General features: G+C 38.2%; 1 protein-coding gene across 3 annotated transcripts in view; it reads left to right on the plus strand.

Annotated features, from left to right (window-relative positions):
• The window catches only part of pdzrn3b (PDZ domain containing RING finger 3b), a 127,823-nt gene that overhangs the window by 54,860 nt on the left and 57,515 nt on the right, over positions 1-15,448 (plus strand). Inside the window, exon 2 of one of the 3 annotated variants that reach the window (XM_079841208.1) lies at positions 6,274-6,416. The exons of 1 other annotated variant lie outside the window; for it this stretch is intronic. In XM_079841208.1, the coding sequence (XP_079697334.1) occupies positions 6,324-6,416 (93 nt within the window). In that variant the 5' untranslated portion in view covers positions 6,274-6,323. Of the gene's footprint in view, positions 1-6,273; positions 6,417-14,924; positions 15,225-15,448 lie in introns of those variants that run through there. One more of the 3 variants, XM_079841209.1, reaches the window with a different exon arrangement.

Below are 15,448 nucleotides of genomic sequence, written 5' to 3' on the forward strand. Positions count from 1 at the left end.
TGTGGGGGGTTGTAGTGTGTTATATGAGAAGGTAGGACAAACGTAACAAAACGAAACACGCACACACAGCAAGCAGAGTGCGTGTCTCTACAGCCCTGACCAAATTGAAAGCCTCTGTCCCTGCATTCAGTACCAATTAAATGCTCCCCTTTGTGGCCGGCCCGAAACAGCTGCAATGACTCCACTGAGTCTGTTAAGACCAGGCTAGAGCCAGGCCCCCTCTGCGCTCCAAAACACACACGCTCACATGCTGCGAGACCATGAGAGAGAGTGAAAAGAGAGCAACCGGCAAAGGTTAGATAAGAGGGAAAAATCACCTCCAAATGTTTACGCAAGAGGCAGCGTCGCTACTTAACTCACCTTTATCTCGTCTATATAATAATGTACAATTATAGAAGAGATAGCGGCACAACGATAACAGGATGGTGCCGCAGGAAATGAGAAATGGCTAGTAAACAAACACTTCGGAGGGTGTACTTTGATTTAAAACTCATAAAGGCTGGGAGACGCTATTGTTTAAACTGACGTGGATTTCTCGTGTAAAAAGACGTTATCACTTGGCATGATTATACACCATTTTTAAATTTAGCTGAAGCTTTCTTTGTCATTCAAAATGTTCACTTCATGTCTGGACATAATAACTGGATTTCTTCTCTTTTGCAGACGCAATGTTTGAAGTGTAATTTGTCCAGTAGCGTCTCGTCCGGTGGAGATGATAATACTCCTTTCAAACGTCTGAGATAGACTGATCCAGGCTAAATTTAAACCCGTGGACAGACATGGCGCGCCAGCGGTGCATGTCTCCATTACACTCTCAGCTCACTATGTGACTCTGTACATTTCTATAGTCTTATGGTACGTTGCTTTGTGTAACATTACAGCAAATTAAAGGTTCTTAGCATATTGCGGTATGTAATATGCTTACAATTAGGAGAATGAGGCAAAAACTTTACACGTAACCTGGACCTGTGCAGAGTGTAATCAACAGCACAAGTGAAGTCTGAGAAGAGGAATGGGGTTGAATTTAAAATGTTTTAAAAAGTATATTTAAAAAAAATAAATGGATTCTATTTTCTAATTTCTGTTTACTACGCATGTGACGTATCAAATTTTCATATTACAGTAATTGCTGAAGCTTTTATCACGGTATTATTATATTATGTGATATTAAATTGAGTTACAAAAAAAGTGTTGTCCTAACCGGTTTAATACCTTTTCTTATAACAAAAAGAACTCTAAATATTTAAATACAATAAAACAGTATACAAAAATGTATAAAGTAAGCAAATGTTTCACAGATTACAGTTCAAAAGAACTATAAGGAACAATAACGTTTTAGTCCAGATTAAACTGTAAAAATGTTTAAATTTGAAAATAAACGGCTAAGTCTTTAAGTATTTGGTGTTGTGGAGTATTTGCAGCAGCATACATTGTACATTTTAACTGGTTGATGGAAAAGTATTAATGCACTTAAAATGTATCAAATTCATAATAAAGAATTATTCACAGTATTTTGAAGTTCCCACGATTACAATTCCGTGCATGTTCATTATCGTGATATATCATATTACCGTATATCGGCATGTCTACTGTTTACTAATGATTTTTTTTGCATGTTATATTAATTATTATTATATTGTTATATTATATTACTTTATATTATATTAATATTATTTTATATATTATATTATATTAATTATATTTCCTGTTGTGGATGTAAATTTTTATAGTTGTATTTTCATTAAAAAAATGATTTATCCATTATCTGGTAATCATAAGTAATATTTAATTTCTAGGCTACATTTTTCAATACTTCAACAGTTTGGAGTCAATTACTATCATAGTTACTGTACTTCTAACCATAGGTGAATTATTTCCTCACGTGTGGAATAATGTTGAAACGCAGAGTTCAGTCAGTTCAGTTTTAGTATAACTAGAGAACATGAACTGCTCATCAGCATTTCTATCTGTCTTTGTCTCTGTCTCCATCTCCTTCTCTCTCTCTCTCTGTCTCTGCCTCTTCATTACGAGACCCCTAATCTGTCTTTGAAGATGACGGCAGGGATTAAAACAGAACCCTGTTGTTATAACATCAGTCACTGGTGTGTGTAGTCAGGAGTGAGTGGGACATATATCCAGACTGACAGTAGCTTTTAAAGCTTGATGAAACGTTACGTTTACTGGGCACTATTTGTTTACGATTCTCAGGTGTTATGTTTTTTTTTTCCCATTGCTCTGATTCAACAGCCTTTAAATTGAACCCCCTTCTCTTCTGAAAAATGTAACTTTAAAGGTGAAGTATTCATTTTTGTCAATTTAAAAAATATTTGTATTGCAGTGCAAGACAGGATAGTTAGTGTGCTTGGAAGCTGGAAATGGGGGAACAAAAATTACTTTTGGGGCCACAATTGTACACTTTAAAAAATAATACTACACAATCTCTTAGAAAAACTATATTTTACTAACAGAGGACACAACGGTTTAAGAGAGTACTGGTGACCTAATGTCTGTTAAACAAAAAGCTCAATAGTAATCTGCAGTCACCGCATTGACCCGAACCGAACGTGTCCCAGTGCCTTTATTGTCCTCATAGTTAGCTGTTAATGTGACATCTGCTGACACACTCCATTACATGTGCAGTCACCTGCCTCGGTGTGAGAGTGTACACTGGAATGCTAATAGTTGATCTGCAAATTAATACAAGATTCTACATTGCGTGTTGTTGAACAGTGTTGATTCCCAGTTTTGTGGCTTCAGTTGTTGCTCTTTCAAGACTAAAGAGACTTTGGAATTCTCATTGTCCATTAGCGTATTGTTACGAAACTCGGTATGGGTCATCGGCACGATGCCCTGAAGGAGCCTGGGAAGTTTCAAACCAGCACCACCTAGTTAAAAAAATCGAAATATTCACATGCTTATAACTTTGGATTTGGTTGAATTATTTTCAGGGGAGTCATCTCCTTAGATGTCCTGTGTAACATCACCTGTGAATCCTTGCCGAGTCCAACAATACCAAACATGTTAGGTTTTACCTCATGGTTTGTGATTTAAACAACTTTCGCGAATATCTTCGAAACCGTTTGTCCGATCGAGATGAAACCACCGTAGGAAAATTGGATTCATAGCATGTTGACTAATTGATAGCGGCCAAATGTCAGGATTTTGATAGTAAGTGGCAAAATAAGTTTGTGAGGGTAATTTTTTATGTATGGGGGCACTCTGAGGACAAAAAAAAGGCAGGGGGACTGTGGCGCTATACACAACAGGCTATTGGCTGTTGACTACACAGGGCTCGACATTAACGCTTGTCCGCTTGTCCAGGACAAGTGGATTTTTGAAGGGGCAAGGGGAAAAGAATTTTACTTGCCTGACGGACAAGTATCCTGGTTAAAACGTCAAAACAACAAGGTTTTGCTGTTGAGGCTCGCGCAGCCTCTCGAGGAGAAAATCAAAAACAAATGAACGCCGCTCATACAAAGAAACTCATAAAAACTACACCATTTTAACCGTGTATGTTAACTATTTATATCATATGATACAGTTAAGCAACATCACACAAACAAGAGTGTTATTTTCCTGAATACCATCACGACTGAAAATTACGCATACGCCAGTTCCATAAACAATTAATTAACATTAAGTCACTTACATTTTAGATCCAATATGGACCGTTTTTGTTCTATTTCAGCAGTGAAAATAGTTCCAAACAAAGATCACAGCAGAACCATAACGTATCTCACAGCAACAGCGTGTTACTGAATGATTCAGCATTTTGAATGAATCGGTTGAATCAAAGATTCAATGACCTATTCGTAAACGACCACCAAATTCTTGAATAAATCAGCCGTTTGAAGGAATCAACTCAAAGACTCACTCATTAAGACCTGGTTTAGTTTCATCTTTCCAAATATTTAAAATAATCTTATAACATTATTTAATGCATTATTTAATGCAGTTTTCAGTGTAAATAATTTTATTTGATTGGTAACAGCTTATAGTGTCTTATTCTAATTTAATTTATAGATCAAATTTAAAAATATAAAATGAAAGCTGAAGCATAGCCTATATTTAATAAGATAATGGAAAATGCCCTTTATAAAAAGGTAAAAATATCACAAATATACATATTTAAATATGTCAAAGCTGATTGAACACTGGTGAGAATATTGCTTCAGAATAGATTATATTTACCAAAAAAAAAAAAAAAATGCGGACAAGCTAATTTTTTACCCGGACAAGTGAATGACAGATTTACTTGTCCGAAGGACAAGCATGTGAACAGGCTTAATGTCGAGCCCTGCTACAGTACCGTTGGTCCGATTGACTTCAAAATTGACATGCAGTGTCTTTGTCTCTGTTGCTATCATAGTCCATTATGACATTGCTGTACCTTGAAAAACATGGCCGTCATTTTAATTACAAAATAACACAAAAACTCAAAAGCTGTGACTGCAATGGTTTTGCATATTGCATATTTTACGAACGCACAAAACTCTGTATGTGTCTACGGCACCATGCCCTGAAGGTACTCAAAAACTTTCAAAATTGTAATGAAAATATTTTATACGCAATTATATCTCATTAAAACAATGTATTCATGGGTTTTCAACCTTTTTACTTAAAATTGTCTCCAAATGTCTTTATTTACTATTTTTTTCTGCTGGTTTGCTGCTAGCTTCCTTGTTTGCTTCTGATGCGCTTGGCCCCGATAATTGCTGCTTGCAGCTGTATTTTTTTCTAAGTATCATATTTGCCTCAGATGTTTCTTCTAAAATTCTTCAGGAGAAACAAAAATATACACAGTTGTTGACATGAAGTAAGAGTATAGAGCTAGAAATTAAATGTAGACAGCATAGCCCAGATAATTTGGTATTTTATATATTAAATATGTAAATTGAAATATCTGGCTTTTACAGACTTTATCTTGACATATCTGAGCACAGTATAAGATCTCTGAAACTTTAAAGGGTCTTTTTCTCACATCTGAGTAGCAGGATACTTGAGCAAAGCCTCTGTTTGCTCTAAATGTCACCTGAGAAATAGTTGGGACATTTAAAGAGATCTCAAGATTTTTTTTTTCTTCTTTCCTGTCAGATTTTGCACAGCGTGTATATTTTATATTGTGCTGTGAGAGCAAGCAAAGAGCAGTTAGGAATTTCAGTGTAAGATTTACAATTGACAAATAGAAAACCTGAAAACCTCTGTGTGTATGTGCATGCCTTTCAGTGAAGTTTCCCTCGGCCAACTCTGTAAAGGCCAGTGTCCTTCATTAAACACAGCCAGTCATCCCCAAATAAGGCAAACACTGTGCCCTTCATACTCTTCCAGCCCCCTGCTGTACTGCCAACAAGCGTGCATTTAACACCAGCATAAAACAGACCCTCCAAATACTGCAGCACACTAATGCTTTACAGTCAAACTTCATCAAGAGAAAAGTGCTATTGTTGCTGCTTGCTAAGGCGAGATTCACTATTGTTATTGCACAGTCTTTTAAAAGAAAATCCTAACCCTGAGGGTATGGAGGTTTATAACAAAACGGATATATGTAAATATAAAAAATTCTTCATAAATATTGACAAATCTAGCTGAACACTTCAATGAATTAATGAATTAAAACCATTAAATTGATTTCAAATCGACTTTCAGCTCCATTCATCGATTGGTCAACATAATCAGACTGAAACTGTTACGATGTTGACGAAATATTCATATTTCGCACCTGTATTAAATGCAGAATAAAAAAAATTCTGGTCTGACATATCATGCTTGTGATTTATAACTAATTAGTTATGATTAAAATTTATAATAAAAACTGTAAAATTTACTTGAGTATGTGTGAACCTGTTGAACCCCTTATTTTTTTTTTTTTTTAAATGAACATTTTCTGTTTGCCAAAATGTAGTAGGAATGTTACTTTACAAGATATGCATTTATATTTCTTATTATAATGTACATTTTAATCTAAGTGAAATATGGCATTCTTATATTGAGGACAGGGGGTTTTAGAGTGATGTAATGTCATATTTGTGCAGTCAGCAGAATTGGAACTTTTACAGCCAATTTGTCACCCAGTCAGAATCAAGCATTCTACAGCGCTGTGAAATAAAGTACAGTCATGCATTGCCATTTGTTTATTAATCTCCTTTTTTCCTCTCTCTTTCTGTTTTTCTCTCCCCAGGTAAGACTTGAAATCTGAATCTTCTCACCTATAAAGTGTGCAATCCTCCATGTAAGTAGACATTGAGTTTCTGTTGCACTTTATTCACCCTGCAGATGCGTAATATACCCTGGATTATGTTGTTTTGACAAACCCTTGAGCAGTTATGTCTTTTGAAACATCGGGAGCTAAGCTTTCCCTCCCACCTCTCCACTATCTTGTAATCCTGCTGTCAGGCAAACAAAGCCCCTTTGCGGACGTGAGTTGATACCATCTTTTCTCTCTGTTCCTCTGCTTTTTGCAAAAAGGAGCCATTTAACCACTTGTAATCTGTCCCAACCGCCACTGGCACAACCATAATAGATCCTCAACCTGTGTTGATCATCTCGTTTGCCTAATCGCCGGTTAAAAAGCAACTTCCCAGGGTTTTTTTGTGTAATTGATGTCAAAGTGATACGTTGGAGGTAAATCATCAGGGGAATACTCGGGCTCAATGAAAACGATGTGTCAGGATTTGAGGGATAAAAGAACGAAAGCAGGCCTTTTAGTCGCGGCTTTGAGAGGGTAAGTGCGCTTTTCGTTTCTAGGGCCAAAAAAGAGAGGGACTGAAAGCACTAGTTGTGTGAGTCTGAGAGGCCTGCGAGCAACAGGTCACAAGGAGCATTATATTGAGCACTTAACCTCAGACTCAGAGACCCTCGCCTCCGCACGCAGCTGCACACGCGCTCACGGCCTGGCTAACGTTATCTCGACCAGACGCTACCTGGGAAGACATGCTTGGCTGGAAAGCTAGAGAGATAAGAGGCCTTCAGAACAGGGAGGACAACAAAAAAAACACACCGTTCTGCTGTCTGGAGGTGGACAGGAGAAAGACAGGAAGGTGGTGAGAGTGAGACTTTAAGATCTTAAATTTCTCTTTGTTATTATCTAGAGCACAGTTACTTTTTGGCAACTTGAAATAAAAATCAAACGTATTTACTTTTTAATGCAGATTATTTTCCATTATTGTGATCGTCATTATATATATTTACATTTTTCATCTTCAATCCGCCATTTGCAACCATTTTCCTTTTCAACTCCTTCCCTATCATATAGACCACTTTCATCCCATTCTTCATTTTTTTGTCAGTCTATCCATCTATCTATCTATCTATTGATCTATCTATCAATCTGTCTCTCTCTCTCTCTTTGAATCGTTGCTTTAAATGCATTACACAGTGGAAGTAAAATGGGTTTGAATGCCATTTCATGTTGATTTTAACCATATAATCCAATCTTGCTTTCTCCAATAGTGTTAAATATTATTTTAGGAAAGTAGATTTTTGCCAAGTAGGATGTGCTCCTGGATCAAGATCCTTTGTTGGTACTGGAACTACATTCCTGTCAAACAAACATAGTCCTAACCATAACCAATAACTACTCTTTATACTAAATGATAGGTTGATAAGAATGTTGTTGAAGCCCAAACCTCAGCCTTAACCCTAACCCCAACCATAAAACCTAACCCTAAAGTCGAAACTGATTAATGCTGTTCCAGGACCAACAGAGATGTTGATCCAGAAATGTATCTTACTTGGTGAGGTCCCTGTAAGCTTCACCAAAGTTCTACTTCATTGTCTATTTTTCTGCTTAATTAGTTGTAATTTTGTAATTTGCTACAACTAGCAGTTTGTTAAGGGTAGTTTACTAAAATCCTGCTAACTTCTTAACTAAAACCACCCACATCAATGAGCCACTTGGCAGTTAATATTTGAATCTTGGATTAGAAAATGATTTTTTCCTGTTTACCAACGTCTTAATGCCACAAAACTATCACGCCTCGTCCAGACTTATTTTTCTTTCCAAACCAAAATGCGTCTATTCCAGACCAAAAATGCTTTGTTAATTGCTGTGATTTTTCAATTTTGTTCCATCGTACCAACATAATTTTTTTTTTTTACTAGTGTAGAATTTAATGCAGTCAGCCCTTGCAAGTTTTCTCAAATGGAGCAATTCACCCCGCAGTATTTAGAGACATTTTAAATTATATTTGTTTAACTAAATATTCTGAGAATACTCACGGTCAGCCAGTTTGGCATAAACATCCTCACAGAGTAAAAACGGAACACACGGTCACCCCTCTTAATTATGTTTATAATGTTTGGTCTGGGTCGTGACAGTGAGAATTCTGGTTAAAGAAATAAAATGGCTGGACAAGGGCTCCAATGATGTAAGATAACTAGTGGCAGCTGAGCAGTAGTTTTTGGAACTGGCCTTGTTTTCTCAGAGAGCAGGGGTTGATGGGAGAGTGCATGAGTGACAGGCGTGTCAGGCAGCATGTGGACTTCCTGCTTGCTTGCTTCTCTAGATGTGGCGTTGAACTTCCAGTACTCTTGGTCGAGACAAACAGAGGGACTTGTCTGAAGCTTTGTATAGAATTATGATGGATTGGGTTGGGTTTATTAAGAGGAGAAACCGAAGAACTGGTGGGTGAAAATAACAATTCATGGGGCGAGCAAACGACCCGGCGAGTTTCAGAGCTCCAGGCAAACGGCCCGCAGAACAAGAGCAATCAGCAGGATAGAAGATGTGAGATTGTATTTGTATGTAGTGAGAAGAGATTGAATAAGAGGCCAAGTGGTGCACATAGTGAAGATAATTAACTCCCTCCGTCCAGAGCCTTCTGCTGCCATGGTTGACTCATATAAACTTGCTCTTTTTCCTCTCTCTCTTTATCTTTATCTTTTTTTGTAGTCAATGTTATGGAGTAGGGATGGGCCAGTATAGTCAACTGTATTTATAGTTATATTATGAGATATTATTACAATTCAAAATAAATGTTTTCTATTGTAATATATTTTAAAATGCAATTTATTATATCAAAGCTGATTTTTTTTTTTATTTCATAGCAAAGCTGAATTTAGTCAAAAAGGTTGAGATCCACTGCATTAACTGCCAAAACAGACCTCAACATAGACCTATTGTTGTACCGAATCAAATACAAATATCATCGATCTAAGATTGAGCACTGCAATTTTAAGATGATGTGAAGTTAAAAATAGAAGAAAAAAATTGAATCCCTGATGTGCAGCATATATCGTATAAAACGTTTATTTCAGTCCTCCCTTGAACAAAAATCTTGGTTCTTTAAGAAGTAAGTAAGTATATGCCTCATGTCAGGTAATATTTTTACCCTTTTACTGTAGCTGGCTCGGGCAGCGTTCATGGACAGTTTCTTCCGTGATTGACACGAAACCTAAGTCAGCTTGTTTTTCCTTGCATGTTTTTCCACTGTGCCTTCAATCCAGCTCTGCTCAGACCAGCACTTCTGATTTCCAAGAGCGAGTCTATAGCATCCATCCTGTTCTATTTCTGTACGAAGATGGTAATTTTCTGTGTACAGGAGCGTGTGGATTGAAGATTGTAAATGCAAAGGGAAACACAGAAACCAACGATGGCACTGGTGGAGTGGAACAACATTGGAGAGGCTCTTGATGTCTTTGGCTGAGCTCTGATAGCTCCCTATATTTTGCTTTATCTGTCCTTCTATCTTTTTTGAGGACTCAACCATTGAACTGGGGCATTGGAATCCCTCCAGTTAATGGGAGAGTTCATCCCAAAATGAAAATTCTGTCATTGTTTACTCACCCTAATGCCGTTTCAAACCTGTATTTTTCCATTGAACAAATTCAAGAATCAAAAGAAACATGTCTACAACATCAAATGAATGAGCTCAAGCTGTCTTGCGACCAAACTTCATGGTCAAACCATACTGTACAGTTTGTGTAATATTTGATTTGAGAGCTGCTTACTGAGTTGCATGAATAATCTGACCCATAAAACCAATTACTTACATTTTGATCTGTTCAACTTCAGAAGACTTGGGAGGGAAAATTATCATTTAGACTTCTTCATTGTGCTTTTATAGCATTCTTTTGAGCTTGACAGGCCAAGGTCACTATAAACTTTCATTGAATTGAAAAAGCAGCTTTAAGTTTACTTTTTGTTCCACAGAATGAATAAGAGCTTATGGGTTTGGAATACCATGAAACGAGTAAATAATATCAGAACTTGTTTAAATTCTCTCTAGTGAACTGTTCCTTCAAGTTGGAGGTAAGTTTGGGGTGTTTTTAGGAAGAAGAAAAAGTAAAAATAGCACAGAACAGCTAAGGGAAATGTAATTTTAGACATGCATGAAGATTAACACTTTTTTTAGGCGGTGGATGTGACGCTTGACCTCTTCTGCAGACGGAGTGGTTGAGGCATATGGGCAACGCAGTCATTTGTGCATTAACGCAGCACAACTCATAACTGCCTAGATGAGACAAGTACACTTTGTAGGGAGCCAAAACGGATGGCAGAATTTTTCAGAGTTTTCTTTGGAGGCCCTGGTGGATTGTTTAAGGTTATTTAAGATGGTGTGCTAATGTTACAATTTACATTTCCAGTGATATACTTCTGGTTATGGAGTCTGTTCTATTGCGGTGGTCTCTGTAGGGTCTTGGGTTTCCTTCTGTTTTTGTACTATTATGACCTTCATTCTGTGCCAGCTCTGGGCTCTGTTTAGACTTTCACTCATTTGGCTTTCTGATATTTCCCTCCTCCTTATATGTTCTCTCTCTACTTGAGCCTTTCTTTCTCTCGCTGACCTTTTGTGAAAGAAGTTGGATGTCATCCAAGAAATAATCTTCATTCAGAAATACCTTTATGGGCACATCAAAGATCTTGAGATGTCCCATTCCAACATTAATTCAATTAAAAGCTGAGGTAGAGGGAGATGGGCAAACCGAGACGGCAAAATTAAGAGTTGCAGGGGGTGCAAAAGGATCCGCTAATCCCAGACGTGCCTTATCAGCCCTTGAGTCAGGTCTAGAGTCAGGCTCCAGCCCCCCTGGATCTCCTCCATCAGTGGGAATGCCTTTTATTCCACCCCACTGATCTGACTTCAAAGGCGGTATGAGGCCCGTGGTCTACCCCTGCTGTATACCCCAGCTTTCATTAGAAAGCAGATTAGCACTAATCTGCTGGAGCACACCTGACGTTCACCCGGCACTGCCGGATGGGAAGTGGCTGTAGTATGGGTGTAAAGGGGGATTACTGTGATTGCAGAGGTCGCAGCACGAACTGCGCTCAAGACCTGATCAGAGATCAAGGTGCATAGCGGTTAATTTGTTAATTGGACACATGGGGAATTAGGGAAAGGAGAAAAAGGGATAAGTAGCATTGTAAGATGCTGATAAGTACAGTATTAAAGTATCGTTTTCAAAAGCTATCTACTGAGCATTACACAGATAGAAGGATTACCTCACTTGTTCTTTCACATCGCAGGAATGCACGATATAAAAGCAGGAGTCGTTTTTGGCAGACATATGTGACTTGCTATCAGTGAATTATTTATTTTATTCGATTTTAATCTCCGTTATATTTTATTTATTTATTTTGAAGCACTTAAAGACTTTTGACAAGAATCATTGTTTTTTAAGCCAAGAAAAAATTACATTGAGATAAATTATCAGCCAGTGTATTGGTTATCGGCTTTAAAATATCTTTAGTTATCATGTTATCTTATCCAAACTTATTGTACACATGCATCTCTAGCTGTAACTGTTGCTTTTACATGACAATTTTTCAAAATCCCTAAATTTAAAAATGAAATTGTAAAAGTAAATGCTTTAGTGTTTTTATAGGCTTATTGTAGTTTACTGAGTCTGATGATTAGATATTTAAAATAAGAACCATCATTTTGAACATGCATTTTCACAAAGGTTCTTTCTGATGTGACTGAACATTTGGCCTGCATAACTAGAATCATTAGTGTCCACACATTTCCTGTTTCATGTCTCTGGGGTGATTTAGATCTGCGCTCTCTTTCACCGCAGCAGGCGCACTGGGCGTAATCTTGTGTTAAGACTTAACAGACTGATCTGGATCAGACATTGATCTTTGCCTCCTGCTCGTTACACTTATATGTGCTCACACATGTAATGATCCACGCCAACCTTTGACCCATGCCAGCGAGGGGCAGTATAATTACTCAAAGCTGATGGACATGTATTTGAGGTGAACACTGCAAGAGCTGACAGGTTGTGATTATTGAACTATTCAATGTTAATCAATCAACGCAGTAAGTGAAATTTGTTTCCCTTTGAGGAACGTTTGGCTCATGAATTCTTGACTTTACCAAGAATGTGTCTTACTGAACTCGCATCAAGCACAGTGAAGTCGACAGAATTTAGTTTTTTTTTTTTATGTCAGCCAAATAGAAAGACGTCATCATTCGTTGATTTCTTGTATTTTATGGCTCTTTTCAAGTTTAGAGGGAGGTCTGTTGTCAGGTTACTGCATGAGCTGCCCGTATTAACCTCCATCACTGTGAGAAATGGCTAACATCAGAGCCTTTCTAGTTAGTGAAGTTATTATTCCAAGTTAAAATGTAACTTAGTCCAAAGCAAAACCTATAGGTAAACTGCAGAGAATATAGTGCCTTATATGATATGCAAAGTCTTATTGTTTGAGACTAAAATTATGAAGTAGATCTTTATATTTTATGAAGAAAATGTGGTGTTTGCCCATGCAAAATTCAGCACATTGATGCTAGGGTGGTGTAAGTGGTTGTCAATGCACTTTGGTTGTGAGGTGGTTGCCCAAGTCTCCGTTATATTGTGGTCTCACTTTTCAGTGTCTGAGATTGATTTGTTTTCCCATTTTAATGTTCATGACTTGTTATGGTGAAATGAAACTTTGTGATATTGCCAAAAGTATTGGGACACCCCTCCAAATCATTGAATTCAGGTGTTCCAATCACTTCCATGGTCAGAGCCTAAGGTGTATAAAATCAAGCACCTAGGCATGCAGACTGCTTCTACAAACATTTGTGAAAGAACGGGTCACTCTCAGGAGTTCAGTGAATTCAAGCGAGGTACCATGATAGGTTGCCACCTGTGCAATAAGTCCATTCGTGAAATTTCCTCACTACTAAATATTCTACGGTCAACTGCTAGTGGCATTCTAACACAGTGTAAGCAATTGGGAACAACAGCAACTCAGCCAAGTGAAATAACAGAGCGGGGTCAGCGCATGCTGAGGGTCACAGCGTGCAGAAGTCGCCAACTTTTTGTGGAGTCATTAGCTACAGACCTCCAAACTTCGTGTGGCCTTCAGATTAGCTCAAGAACAGTGCGTAGAGAGCTTCATGGAATGGGTTTCCATGGCTGAGCAGTTGCATCCAAGCCTTACATCACCAATTGCAATGCAAAGCGTCGGATGCAGTGGTGTAAAGTACGTCGCCACTGGACTCAGTGGAGACGTGTTCTCTGGAGTGACAAATCACTTCTCTGTCTGGCAATCCGATGGACAAGTCTGGGTTTTGTGGTTGCCAGGAAAACGGTACTTGCCTGACAGCATTGTGGCAAGTGTAAAGTTTGGGGGATTATGGTGTGGGGTTGTTTTTCAGGGGTTGGGCTTGGCCCCTTAGTTCCAGTGAAAATAACTCTTAATGCTTCAGCATACAAGACATTTTGGACAATTTCATGCTCCCAACTTTGTGGGTACAGTTTGTGGATGGCCCCTTCCTCTTCCAACATGACTGCGCACCAGTGCACAAAGCAAGGTCCATAAAGACATGGATGAGCGAGTTTGGTGTGGAGGAACTTGACTGGCCTGCACAGAGTCCTGACCTCAACCCGTTAGAACACCTTTGGGATGAATTAGAGCGGAGACTGCGATCCAGGCCTTCTCGTACAACATCAGTGCCTGACCTCATAAATGTGCTTCTAGAAGAATGGTCAAAAATTCCCATAAACACACTCCTAAACCTTGTGGAAAGCCTTCCCAGAAAAGTTGAAGCTGTTATAGCTGCAAAGGGTGGGCCAACTCCATATTAAACCCCATGGTTTACGAATGAGATCTCATTAAAGTTCATGTGCATGTAAAGGCAGGCATCCCAAAACTTTTGGCAATATAGTATATGTTGGACCTAGGGATCGACCAATATGGATTTTTTAGTGCCGATACCGATTTTTTTTTTTTCATCAGCCTTAGCCGATGACCGATACGGGCTGCCGGTTTTCTTGAGCCGATATTTGGAGCCGATACTGCTTTTGCTCCCTCAATTTACATCATAAAAAAATGACACAATGATCATGAGGATAACAATTTAAAAATGAAAAAAGAAACATTTATTGAACTAAAAAAAACAGTATTTAACAAATAGTAAAAACGGGTGAGGTAGAACAAGAAAAAAAGATTTCAGTGGTGAAACTAAATTCTGAAAATAAATATTTAAGCATAAATAAAATAATTACACTATTGCACACAGTATAAACAAGCAAGCATCATAATAAAGTGCACACTGACTGTACTATACTTAAAACTTTTATACTCTTAAAACTATTTACAACCTAGTAATTTAATGCTTAGGTGCACTTAATTTAATCTCTTGAAAAAAATATCGGCCCGATATATCGGTCTAACACTAGTTGGACCCGCCCCTTTTTTGCATTTGACTGCAAGCTCACAGTTGGTTTGGATCTGCCTTTATCTAATCAACAGCCAATAGATAGAATGATCACTATTACATTGCAACTTTAATAATTAGGGTTAGAGATTTGAACATATCTCAAACCATATCTTTAAAGAATGGCAATAGTAAGCGCCACTAATAAAATTGCCTCAAAGGAGGTAGTGATGTCACTGTGTGGACTTTAATTTAGTCAAAGAAAACAGTTTTTCCAAACAGTCTTTACAGCACTTGGCTTCATCCAAGTGCCTCACGCATTAGGGGTATTTTCAGAGACTGTGGTACTGAACTCTCTTCCAAGAAAGAGGAGTTTAGCAAAGCTAAGTCATGTATACTTAGCCTCCCTCCTCACAGAAACACGCATTAACACACACACACAGCTCCGGTTGTCGCTGTGGATGCTGTTTTTCTATGCCACAGATGGCCTGTCTTCGAGTCGTGGGGATTACTGGTGTTTCTACTGGACGGTTTGGGAAAGAGCTGTTTACTGTAGGCTGCTGGACTCCGTGCTGCCGTGGCCACATTCGGTTCCCTTTCCTGTCTCTGTGAGGCCAAGCCACACACCATACGGCAAGTAGTACACACTTATGCACAGACCCACACTTGTGCAGACCAGCTATAGCAGCGGCTGAGTTCTAATGCCGCACAGAGACAGAAGAAAAACAGGTATCATGCATGGTATTTCAGCCTATTAAAGGAATAGGACACCCAGAAATGAAAATTGTGTTATGATTTACTCACCCTCATGTCATTCTAGACCTGTGTTCATTTATTTTTTCCAAGATGTTTAGCGG

This window comes from Gobio gobio, assembly GCF_949357685.1.
Source record: "Gobio gobio genome assembly, chromosome: 17".
In the NCBI taxonomy this organism is placed as follows: domain Eukaryota; kingdom Metazoa; phylum Chordata; class Actinopteri; order Cypriniformes; family Gobionidae; genus Gobio; species Gobio gobio.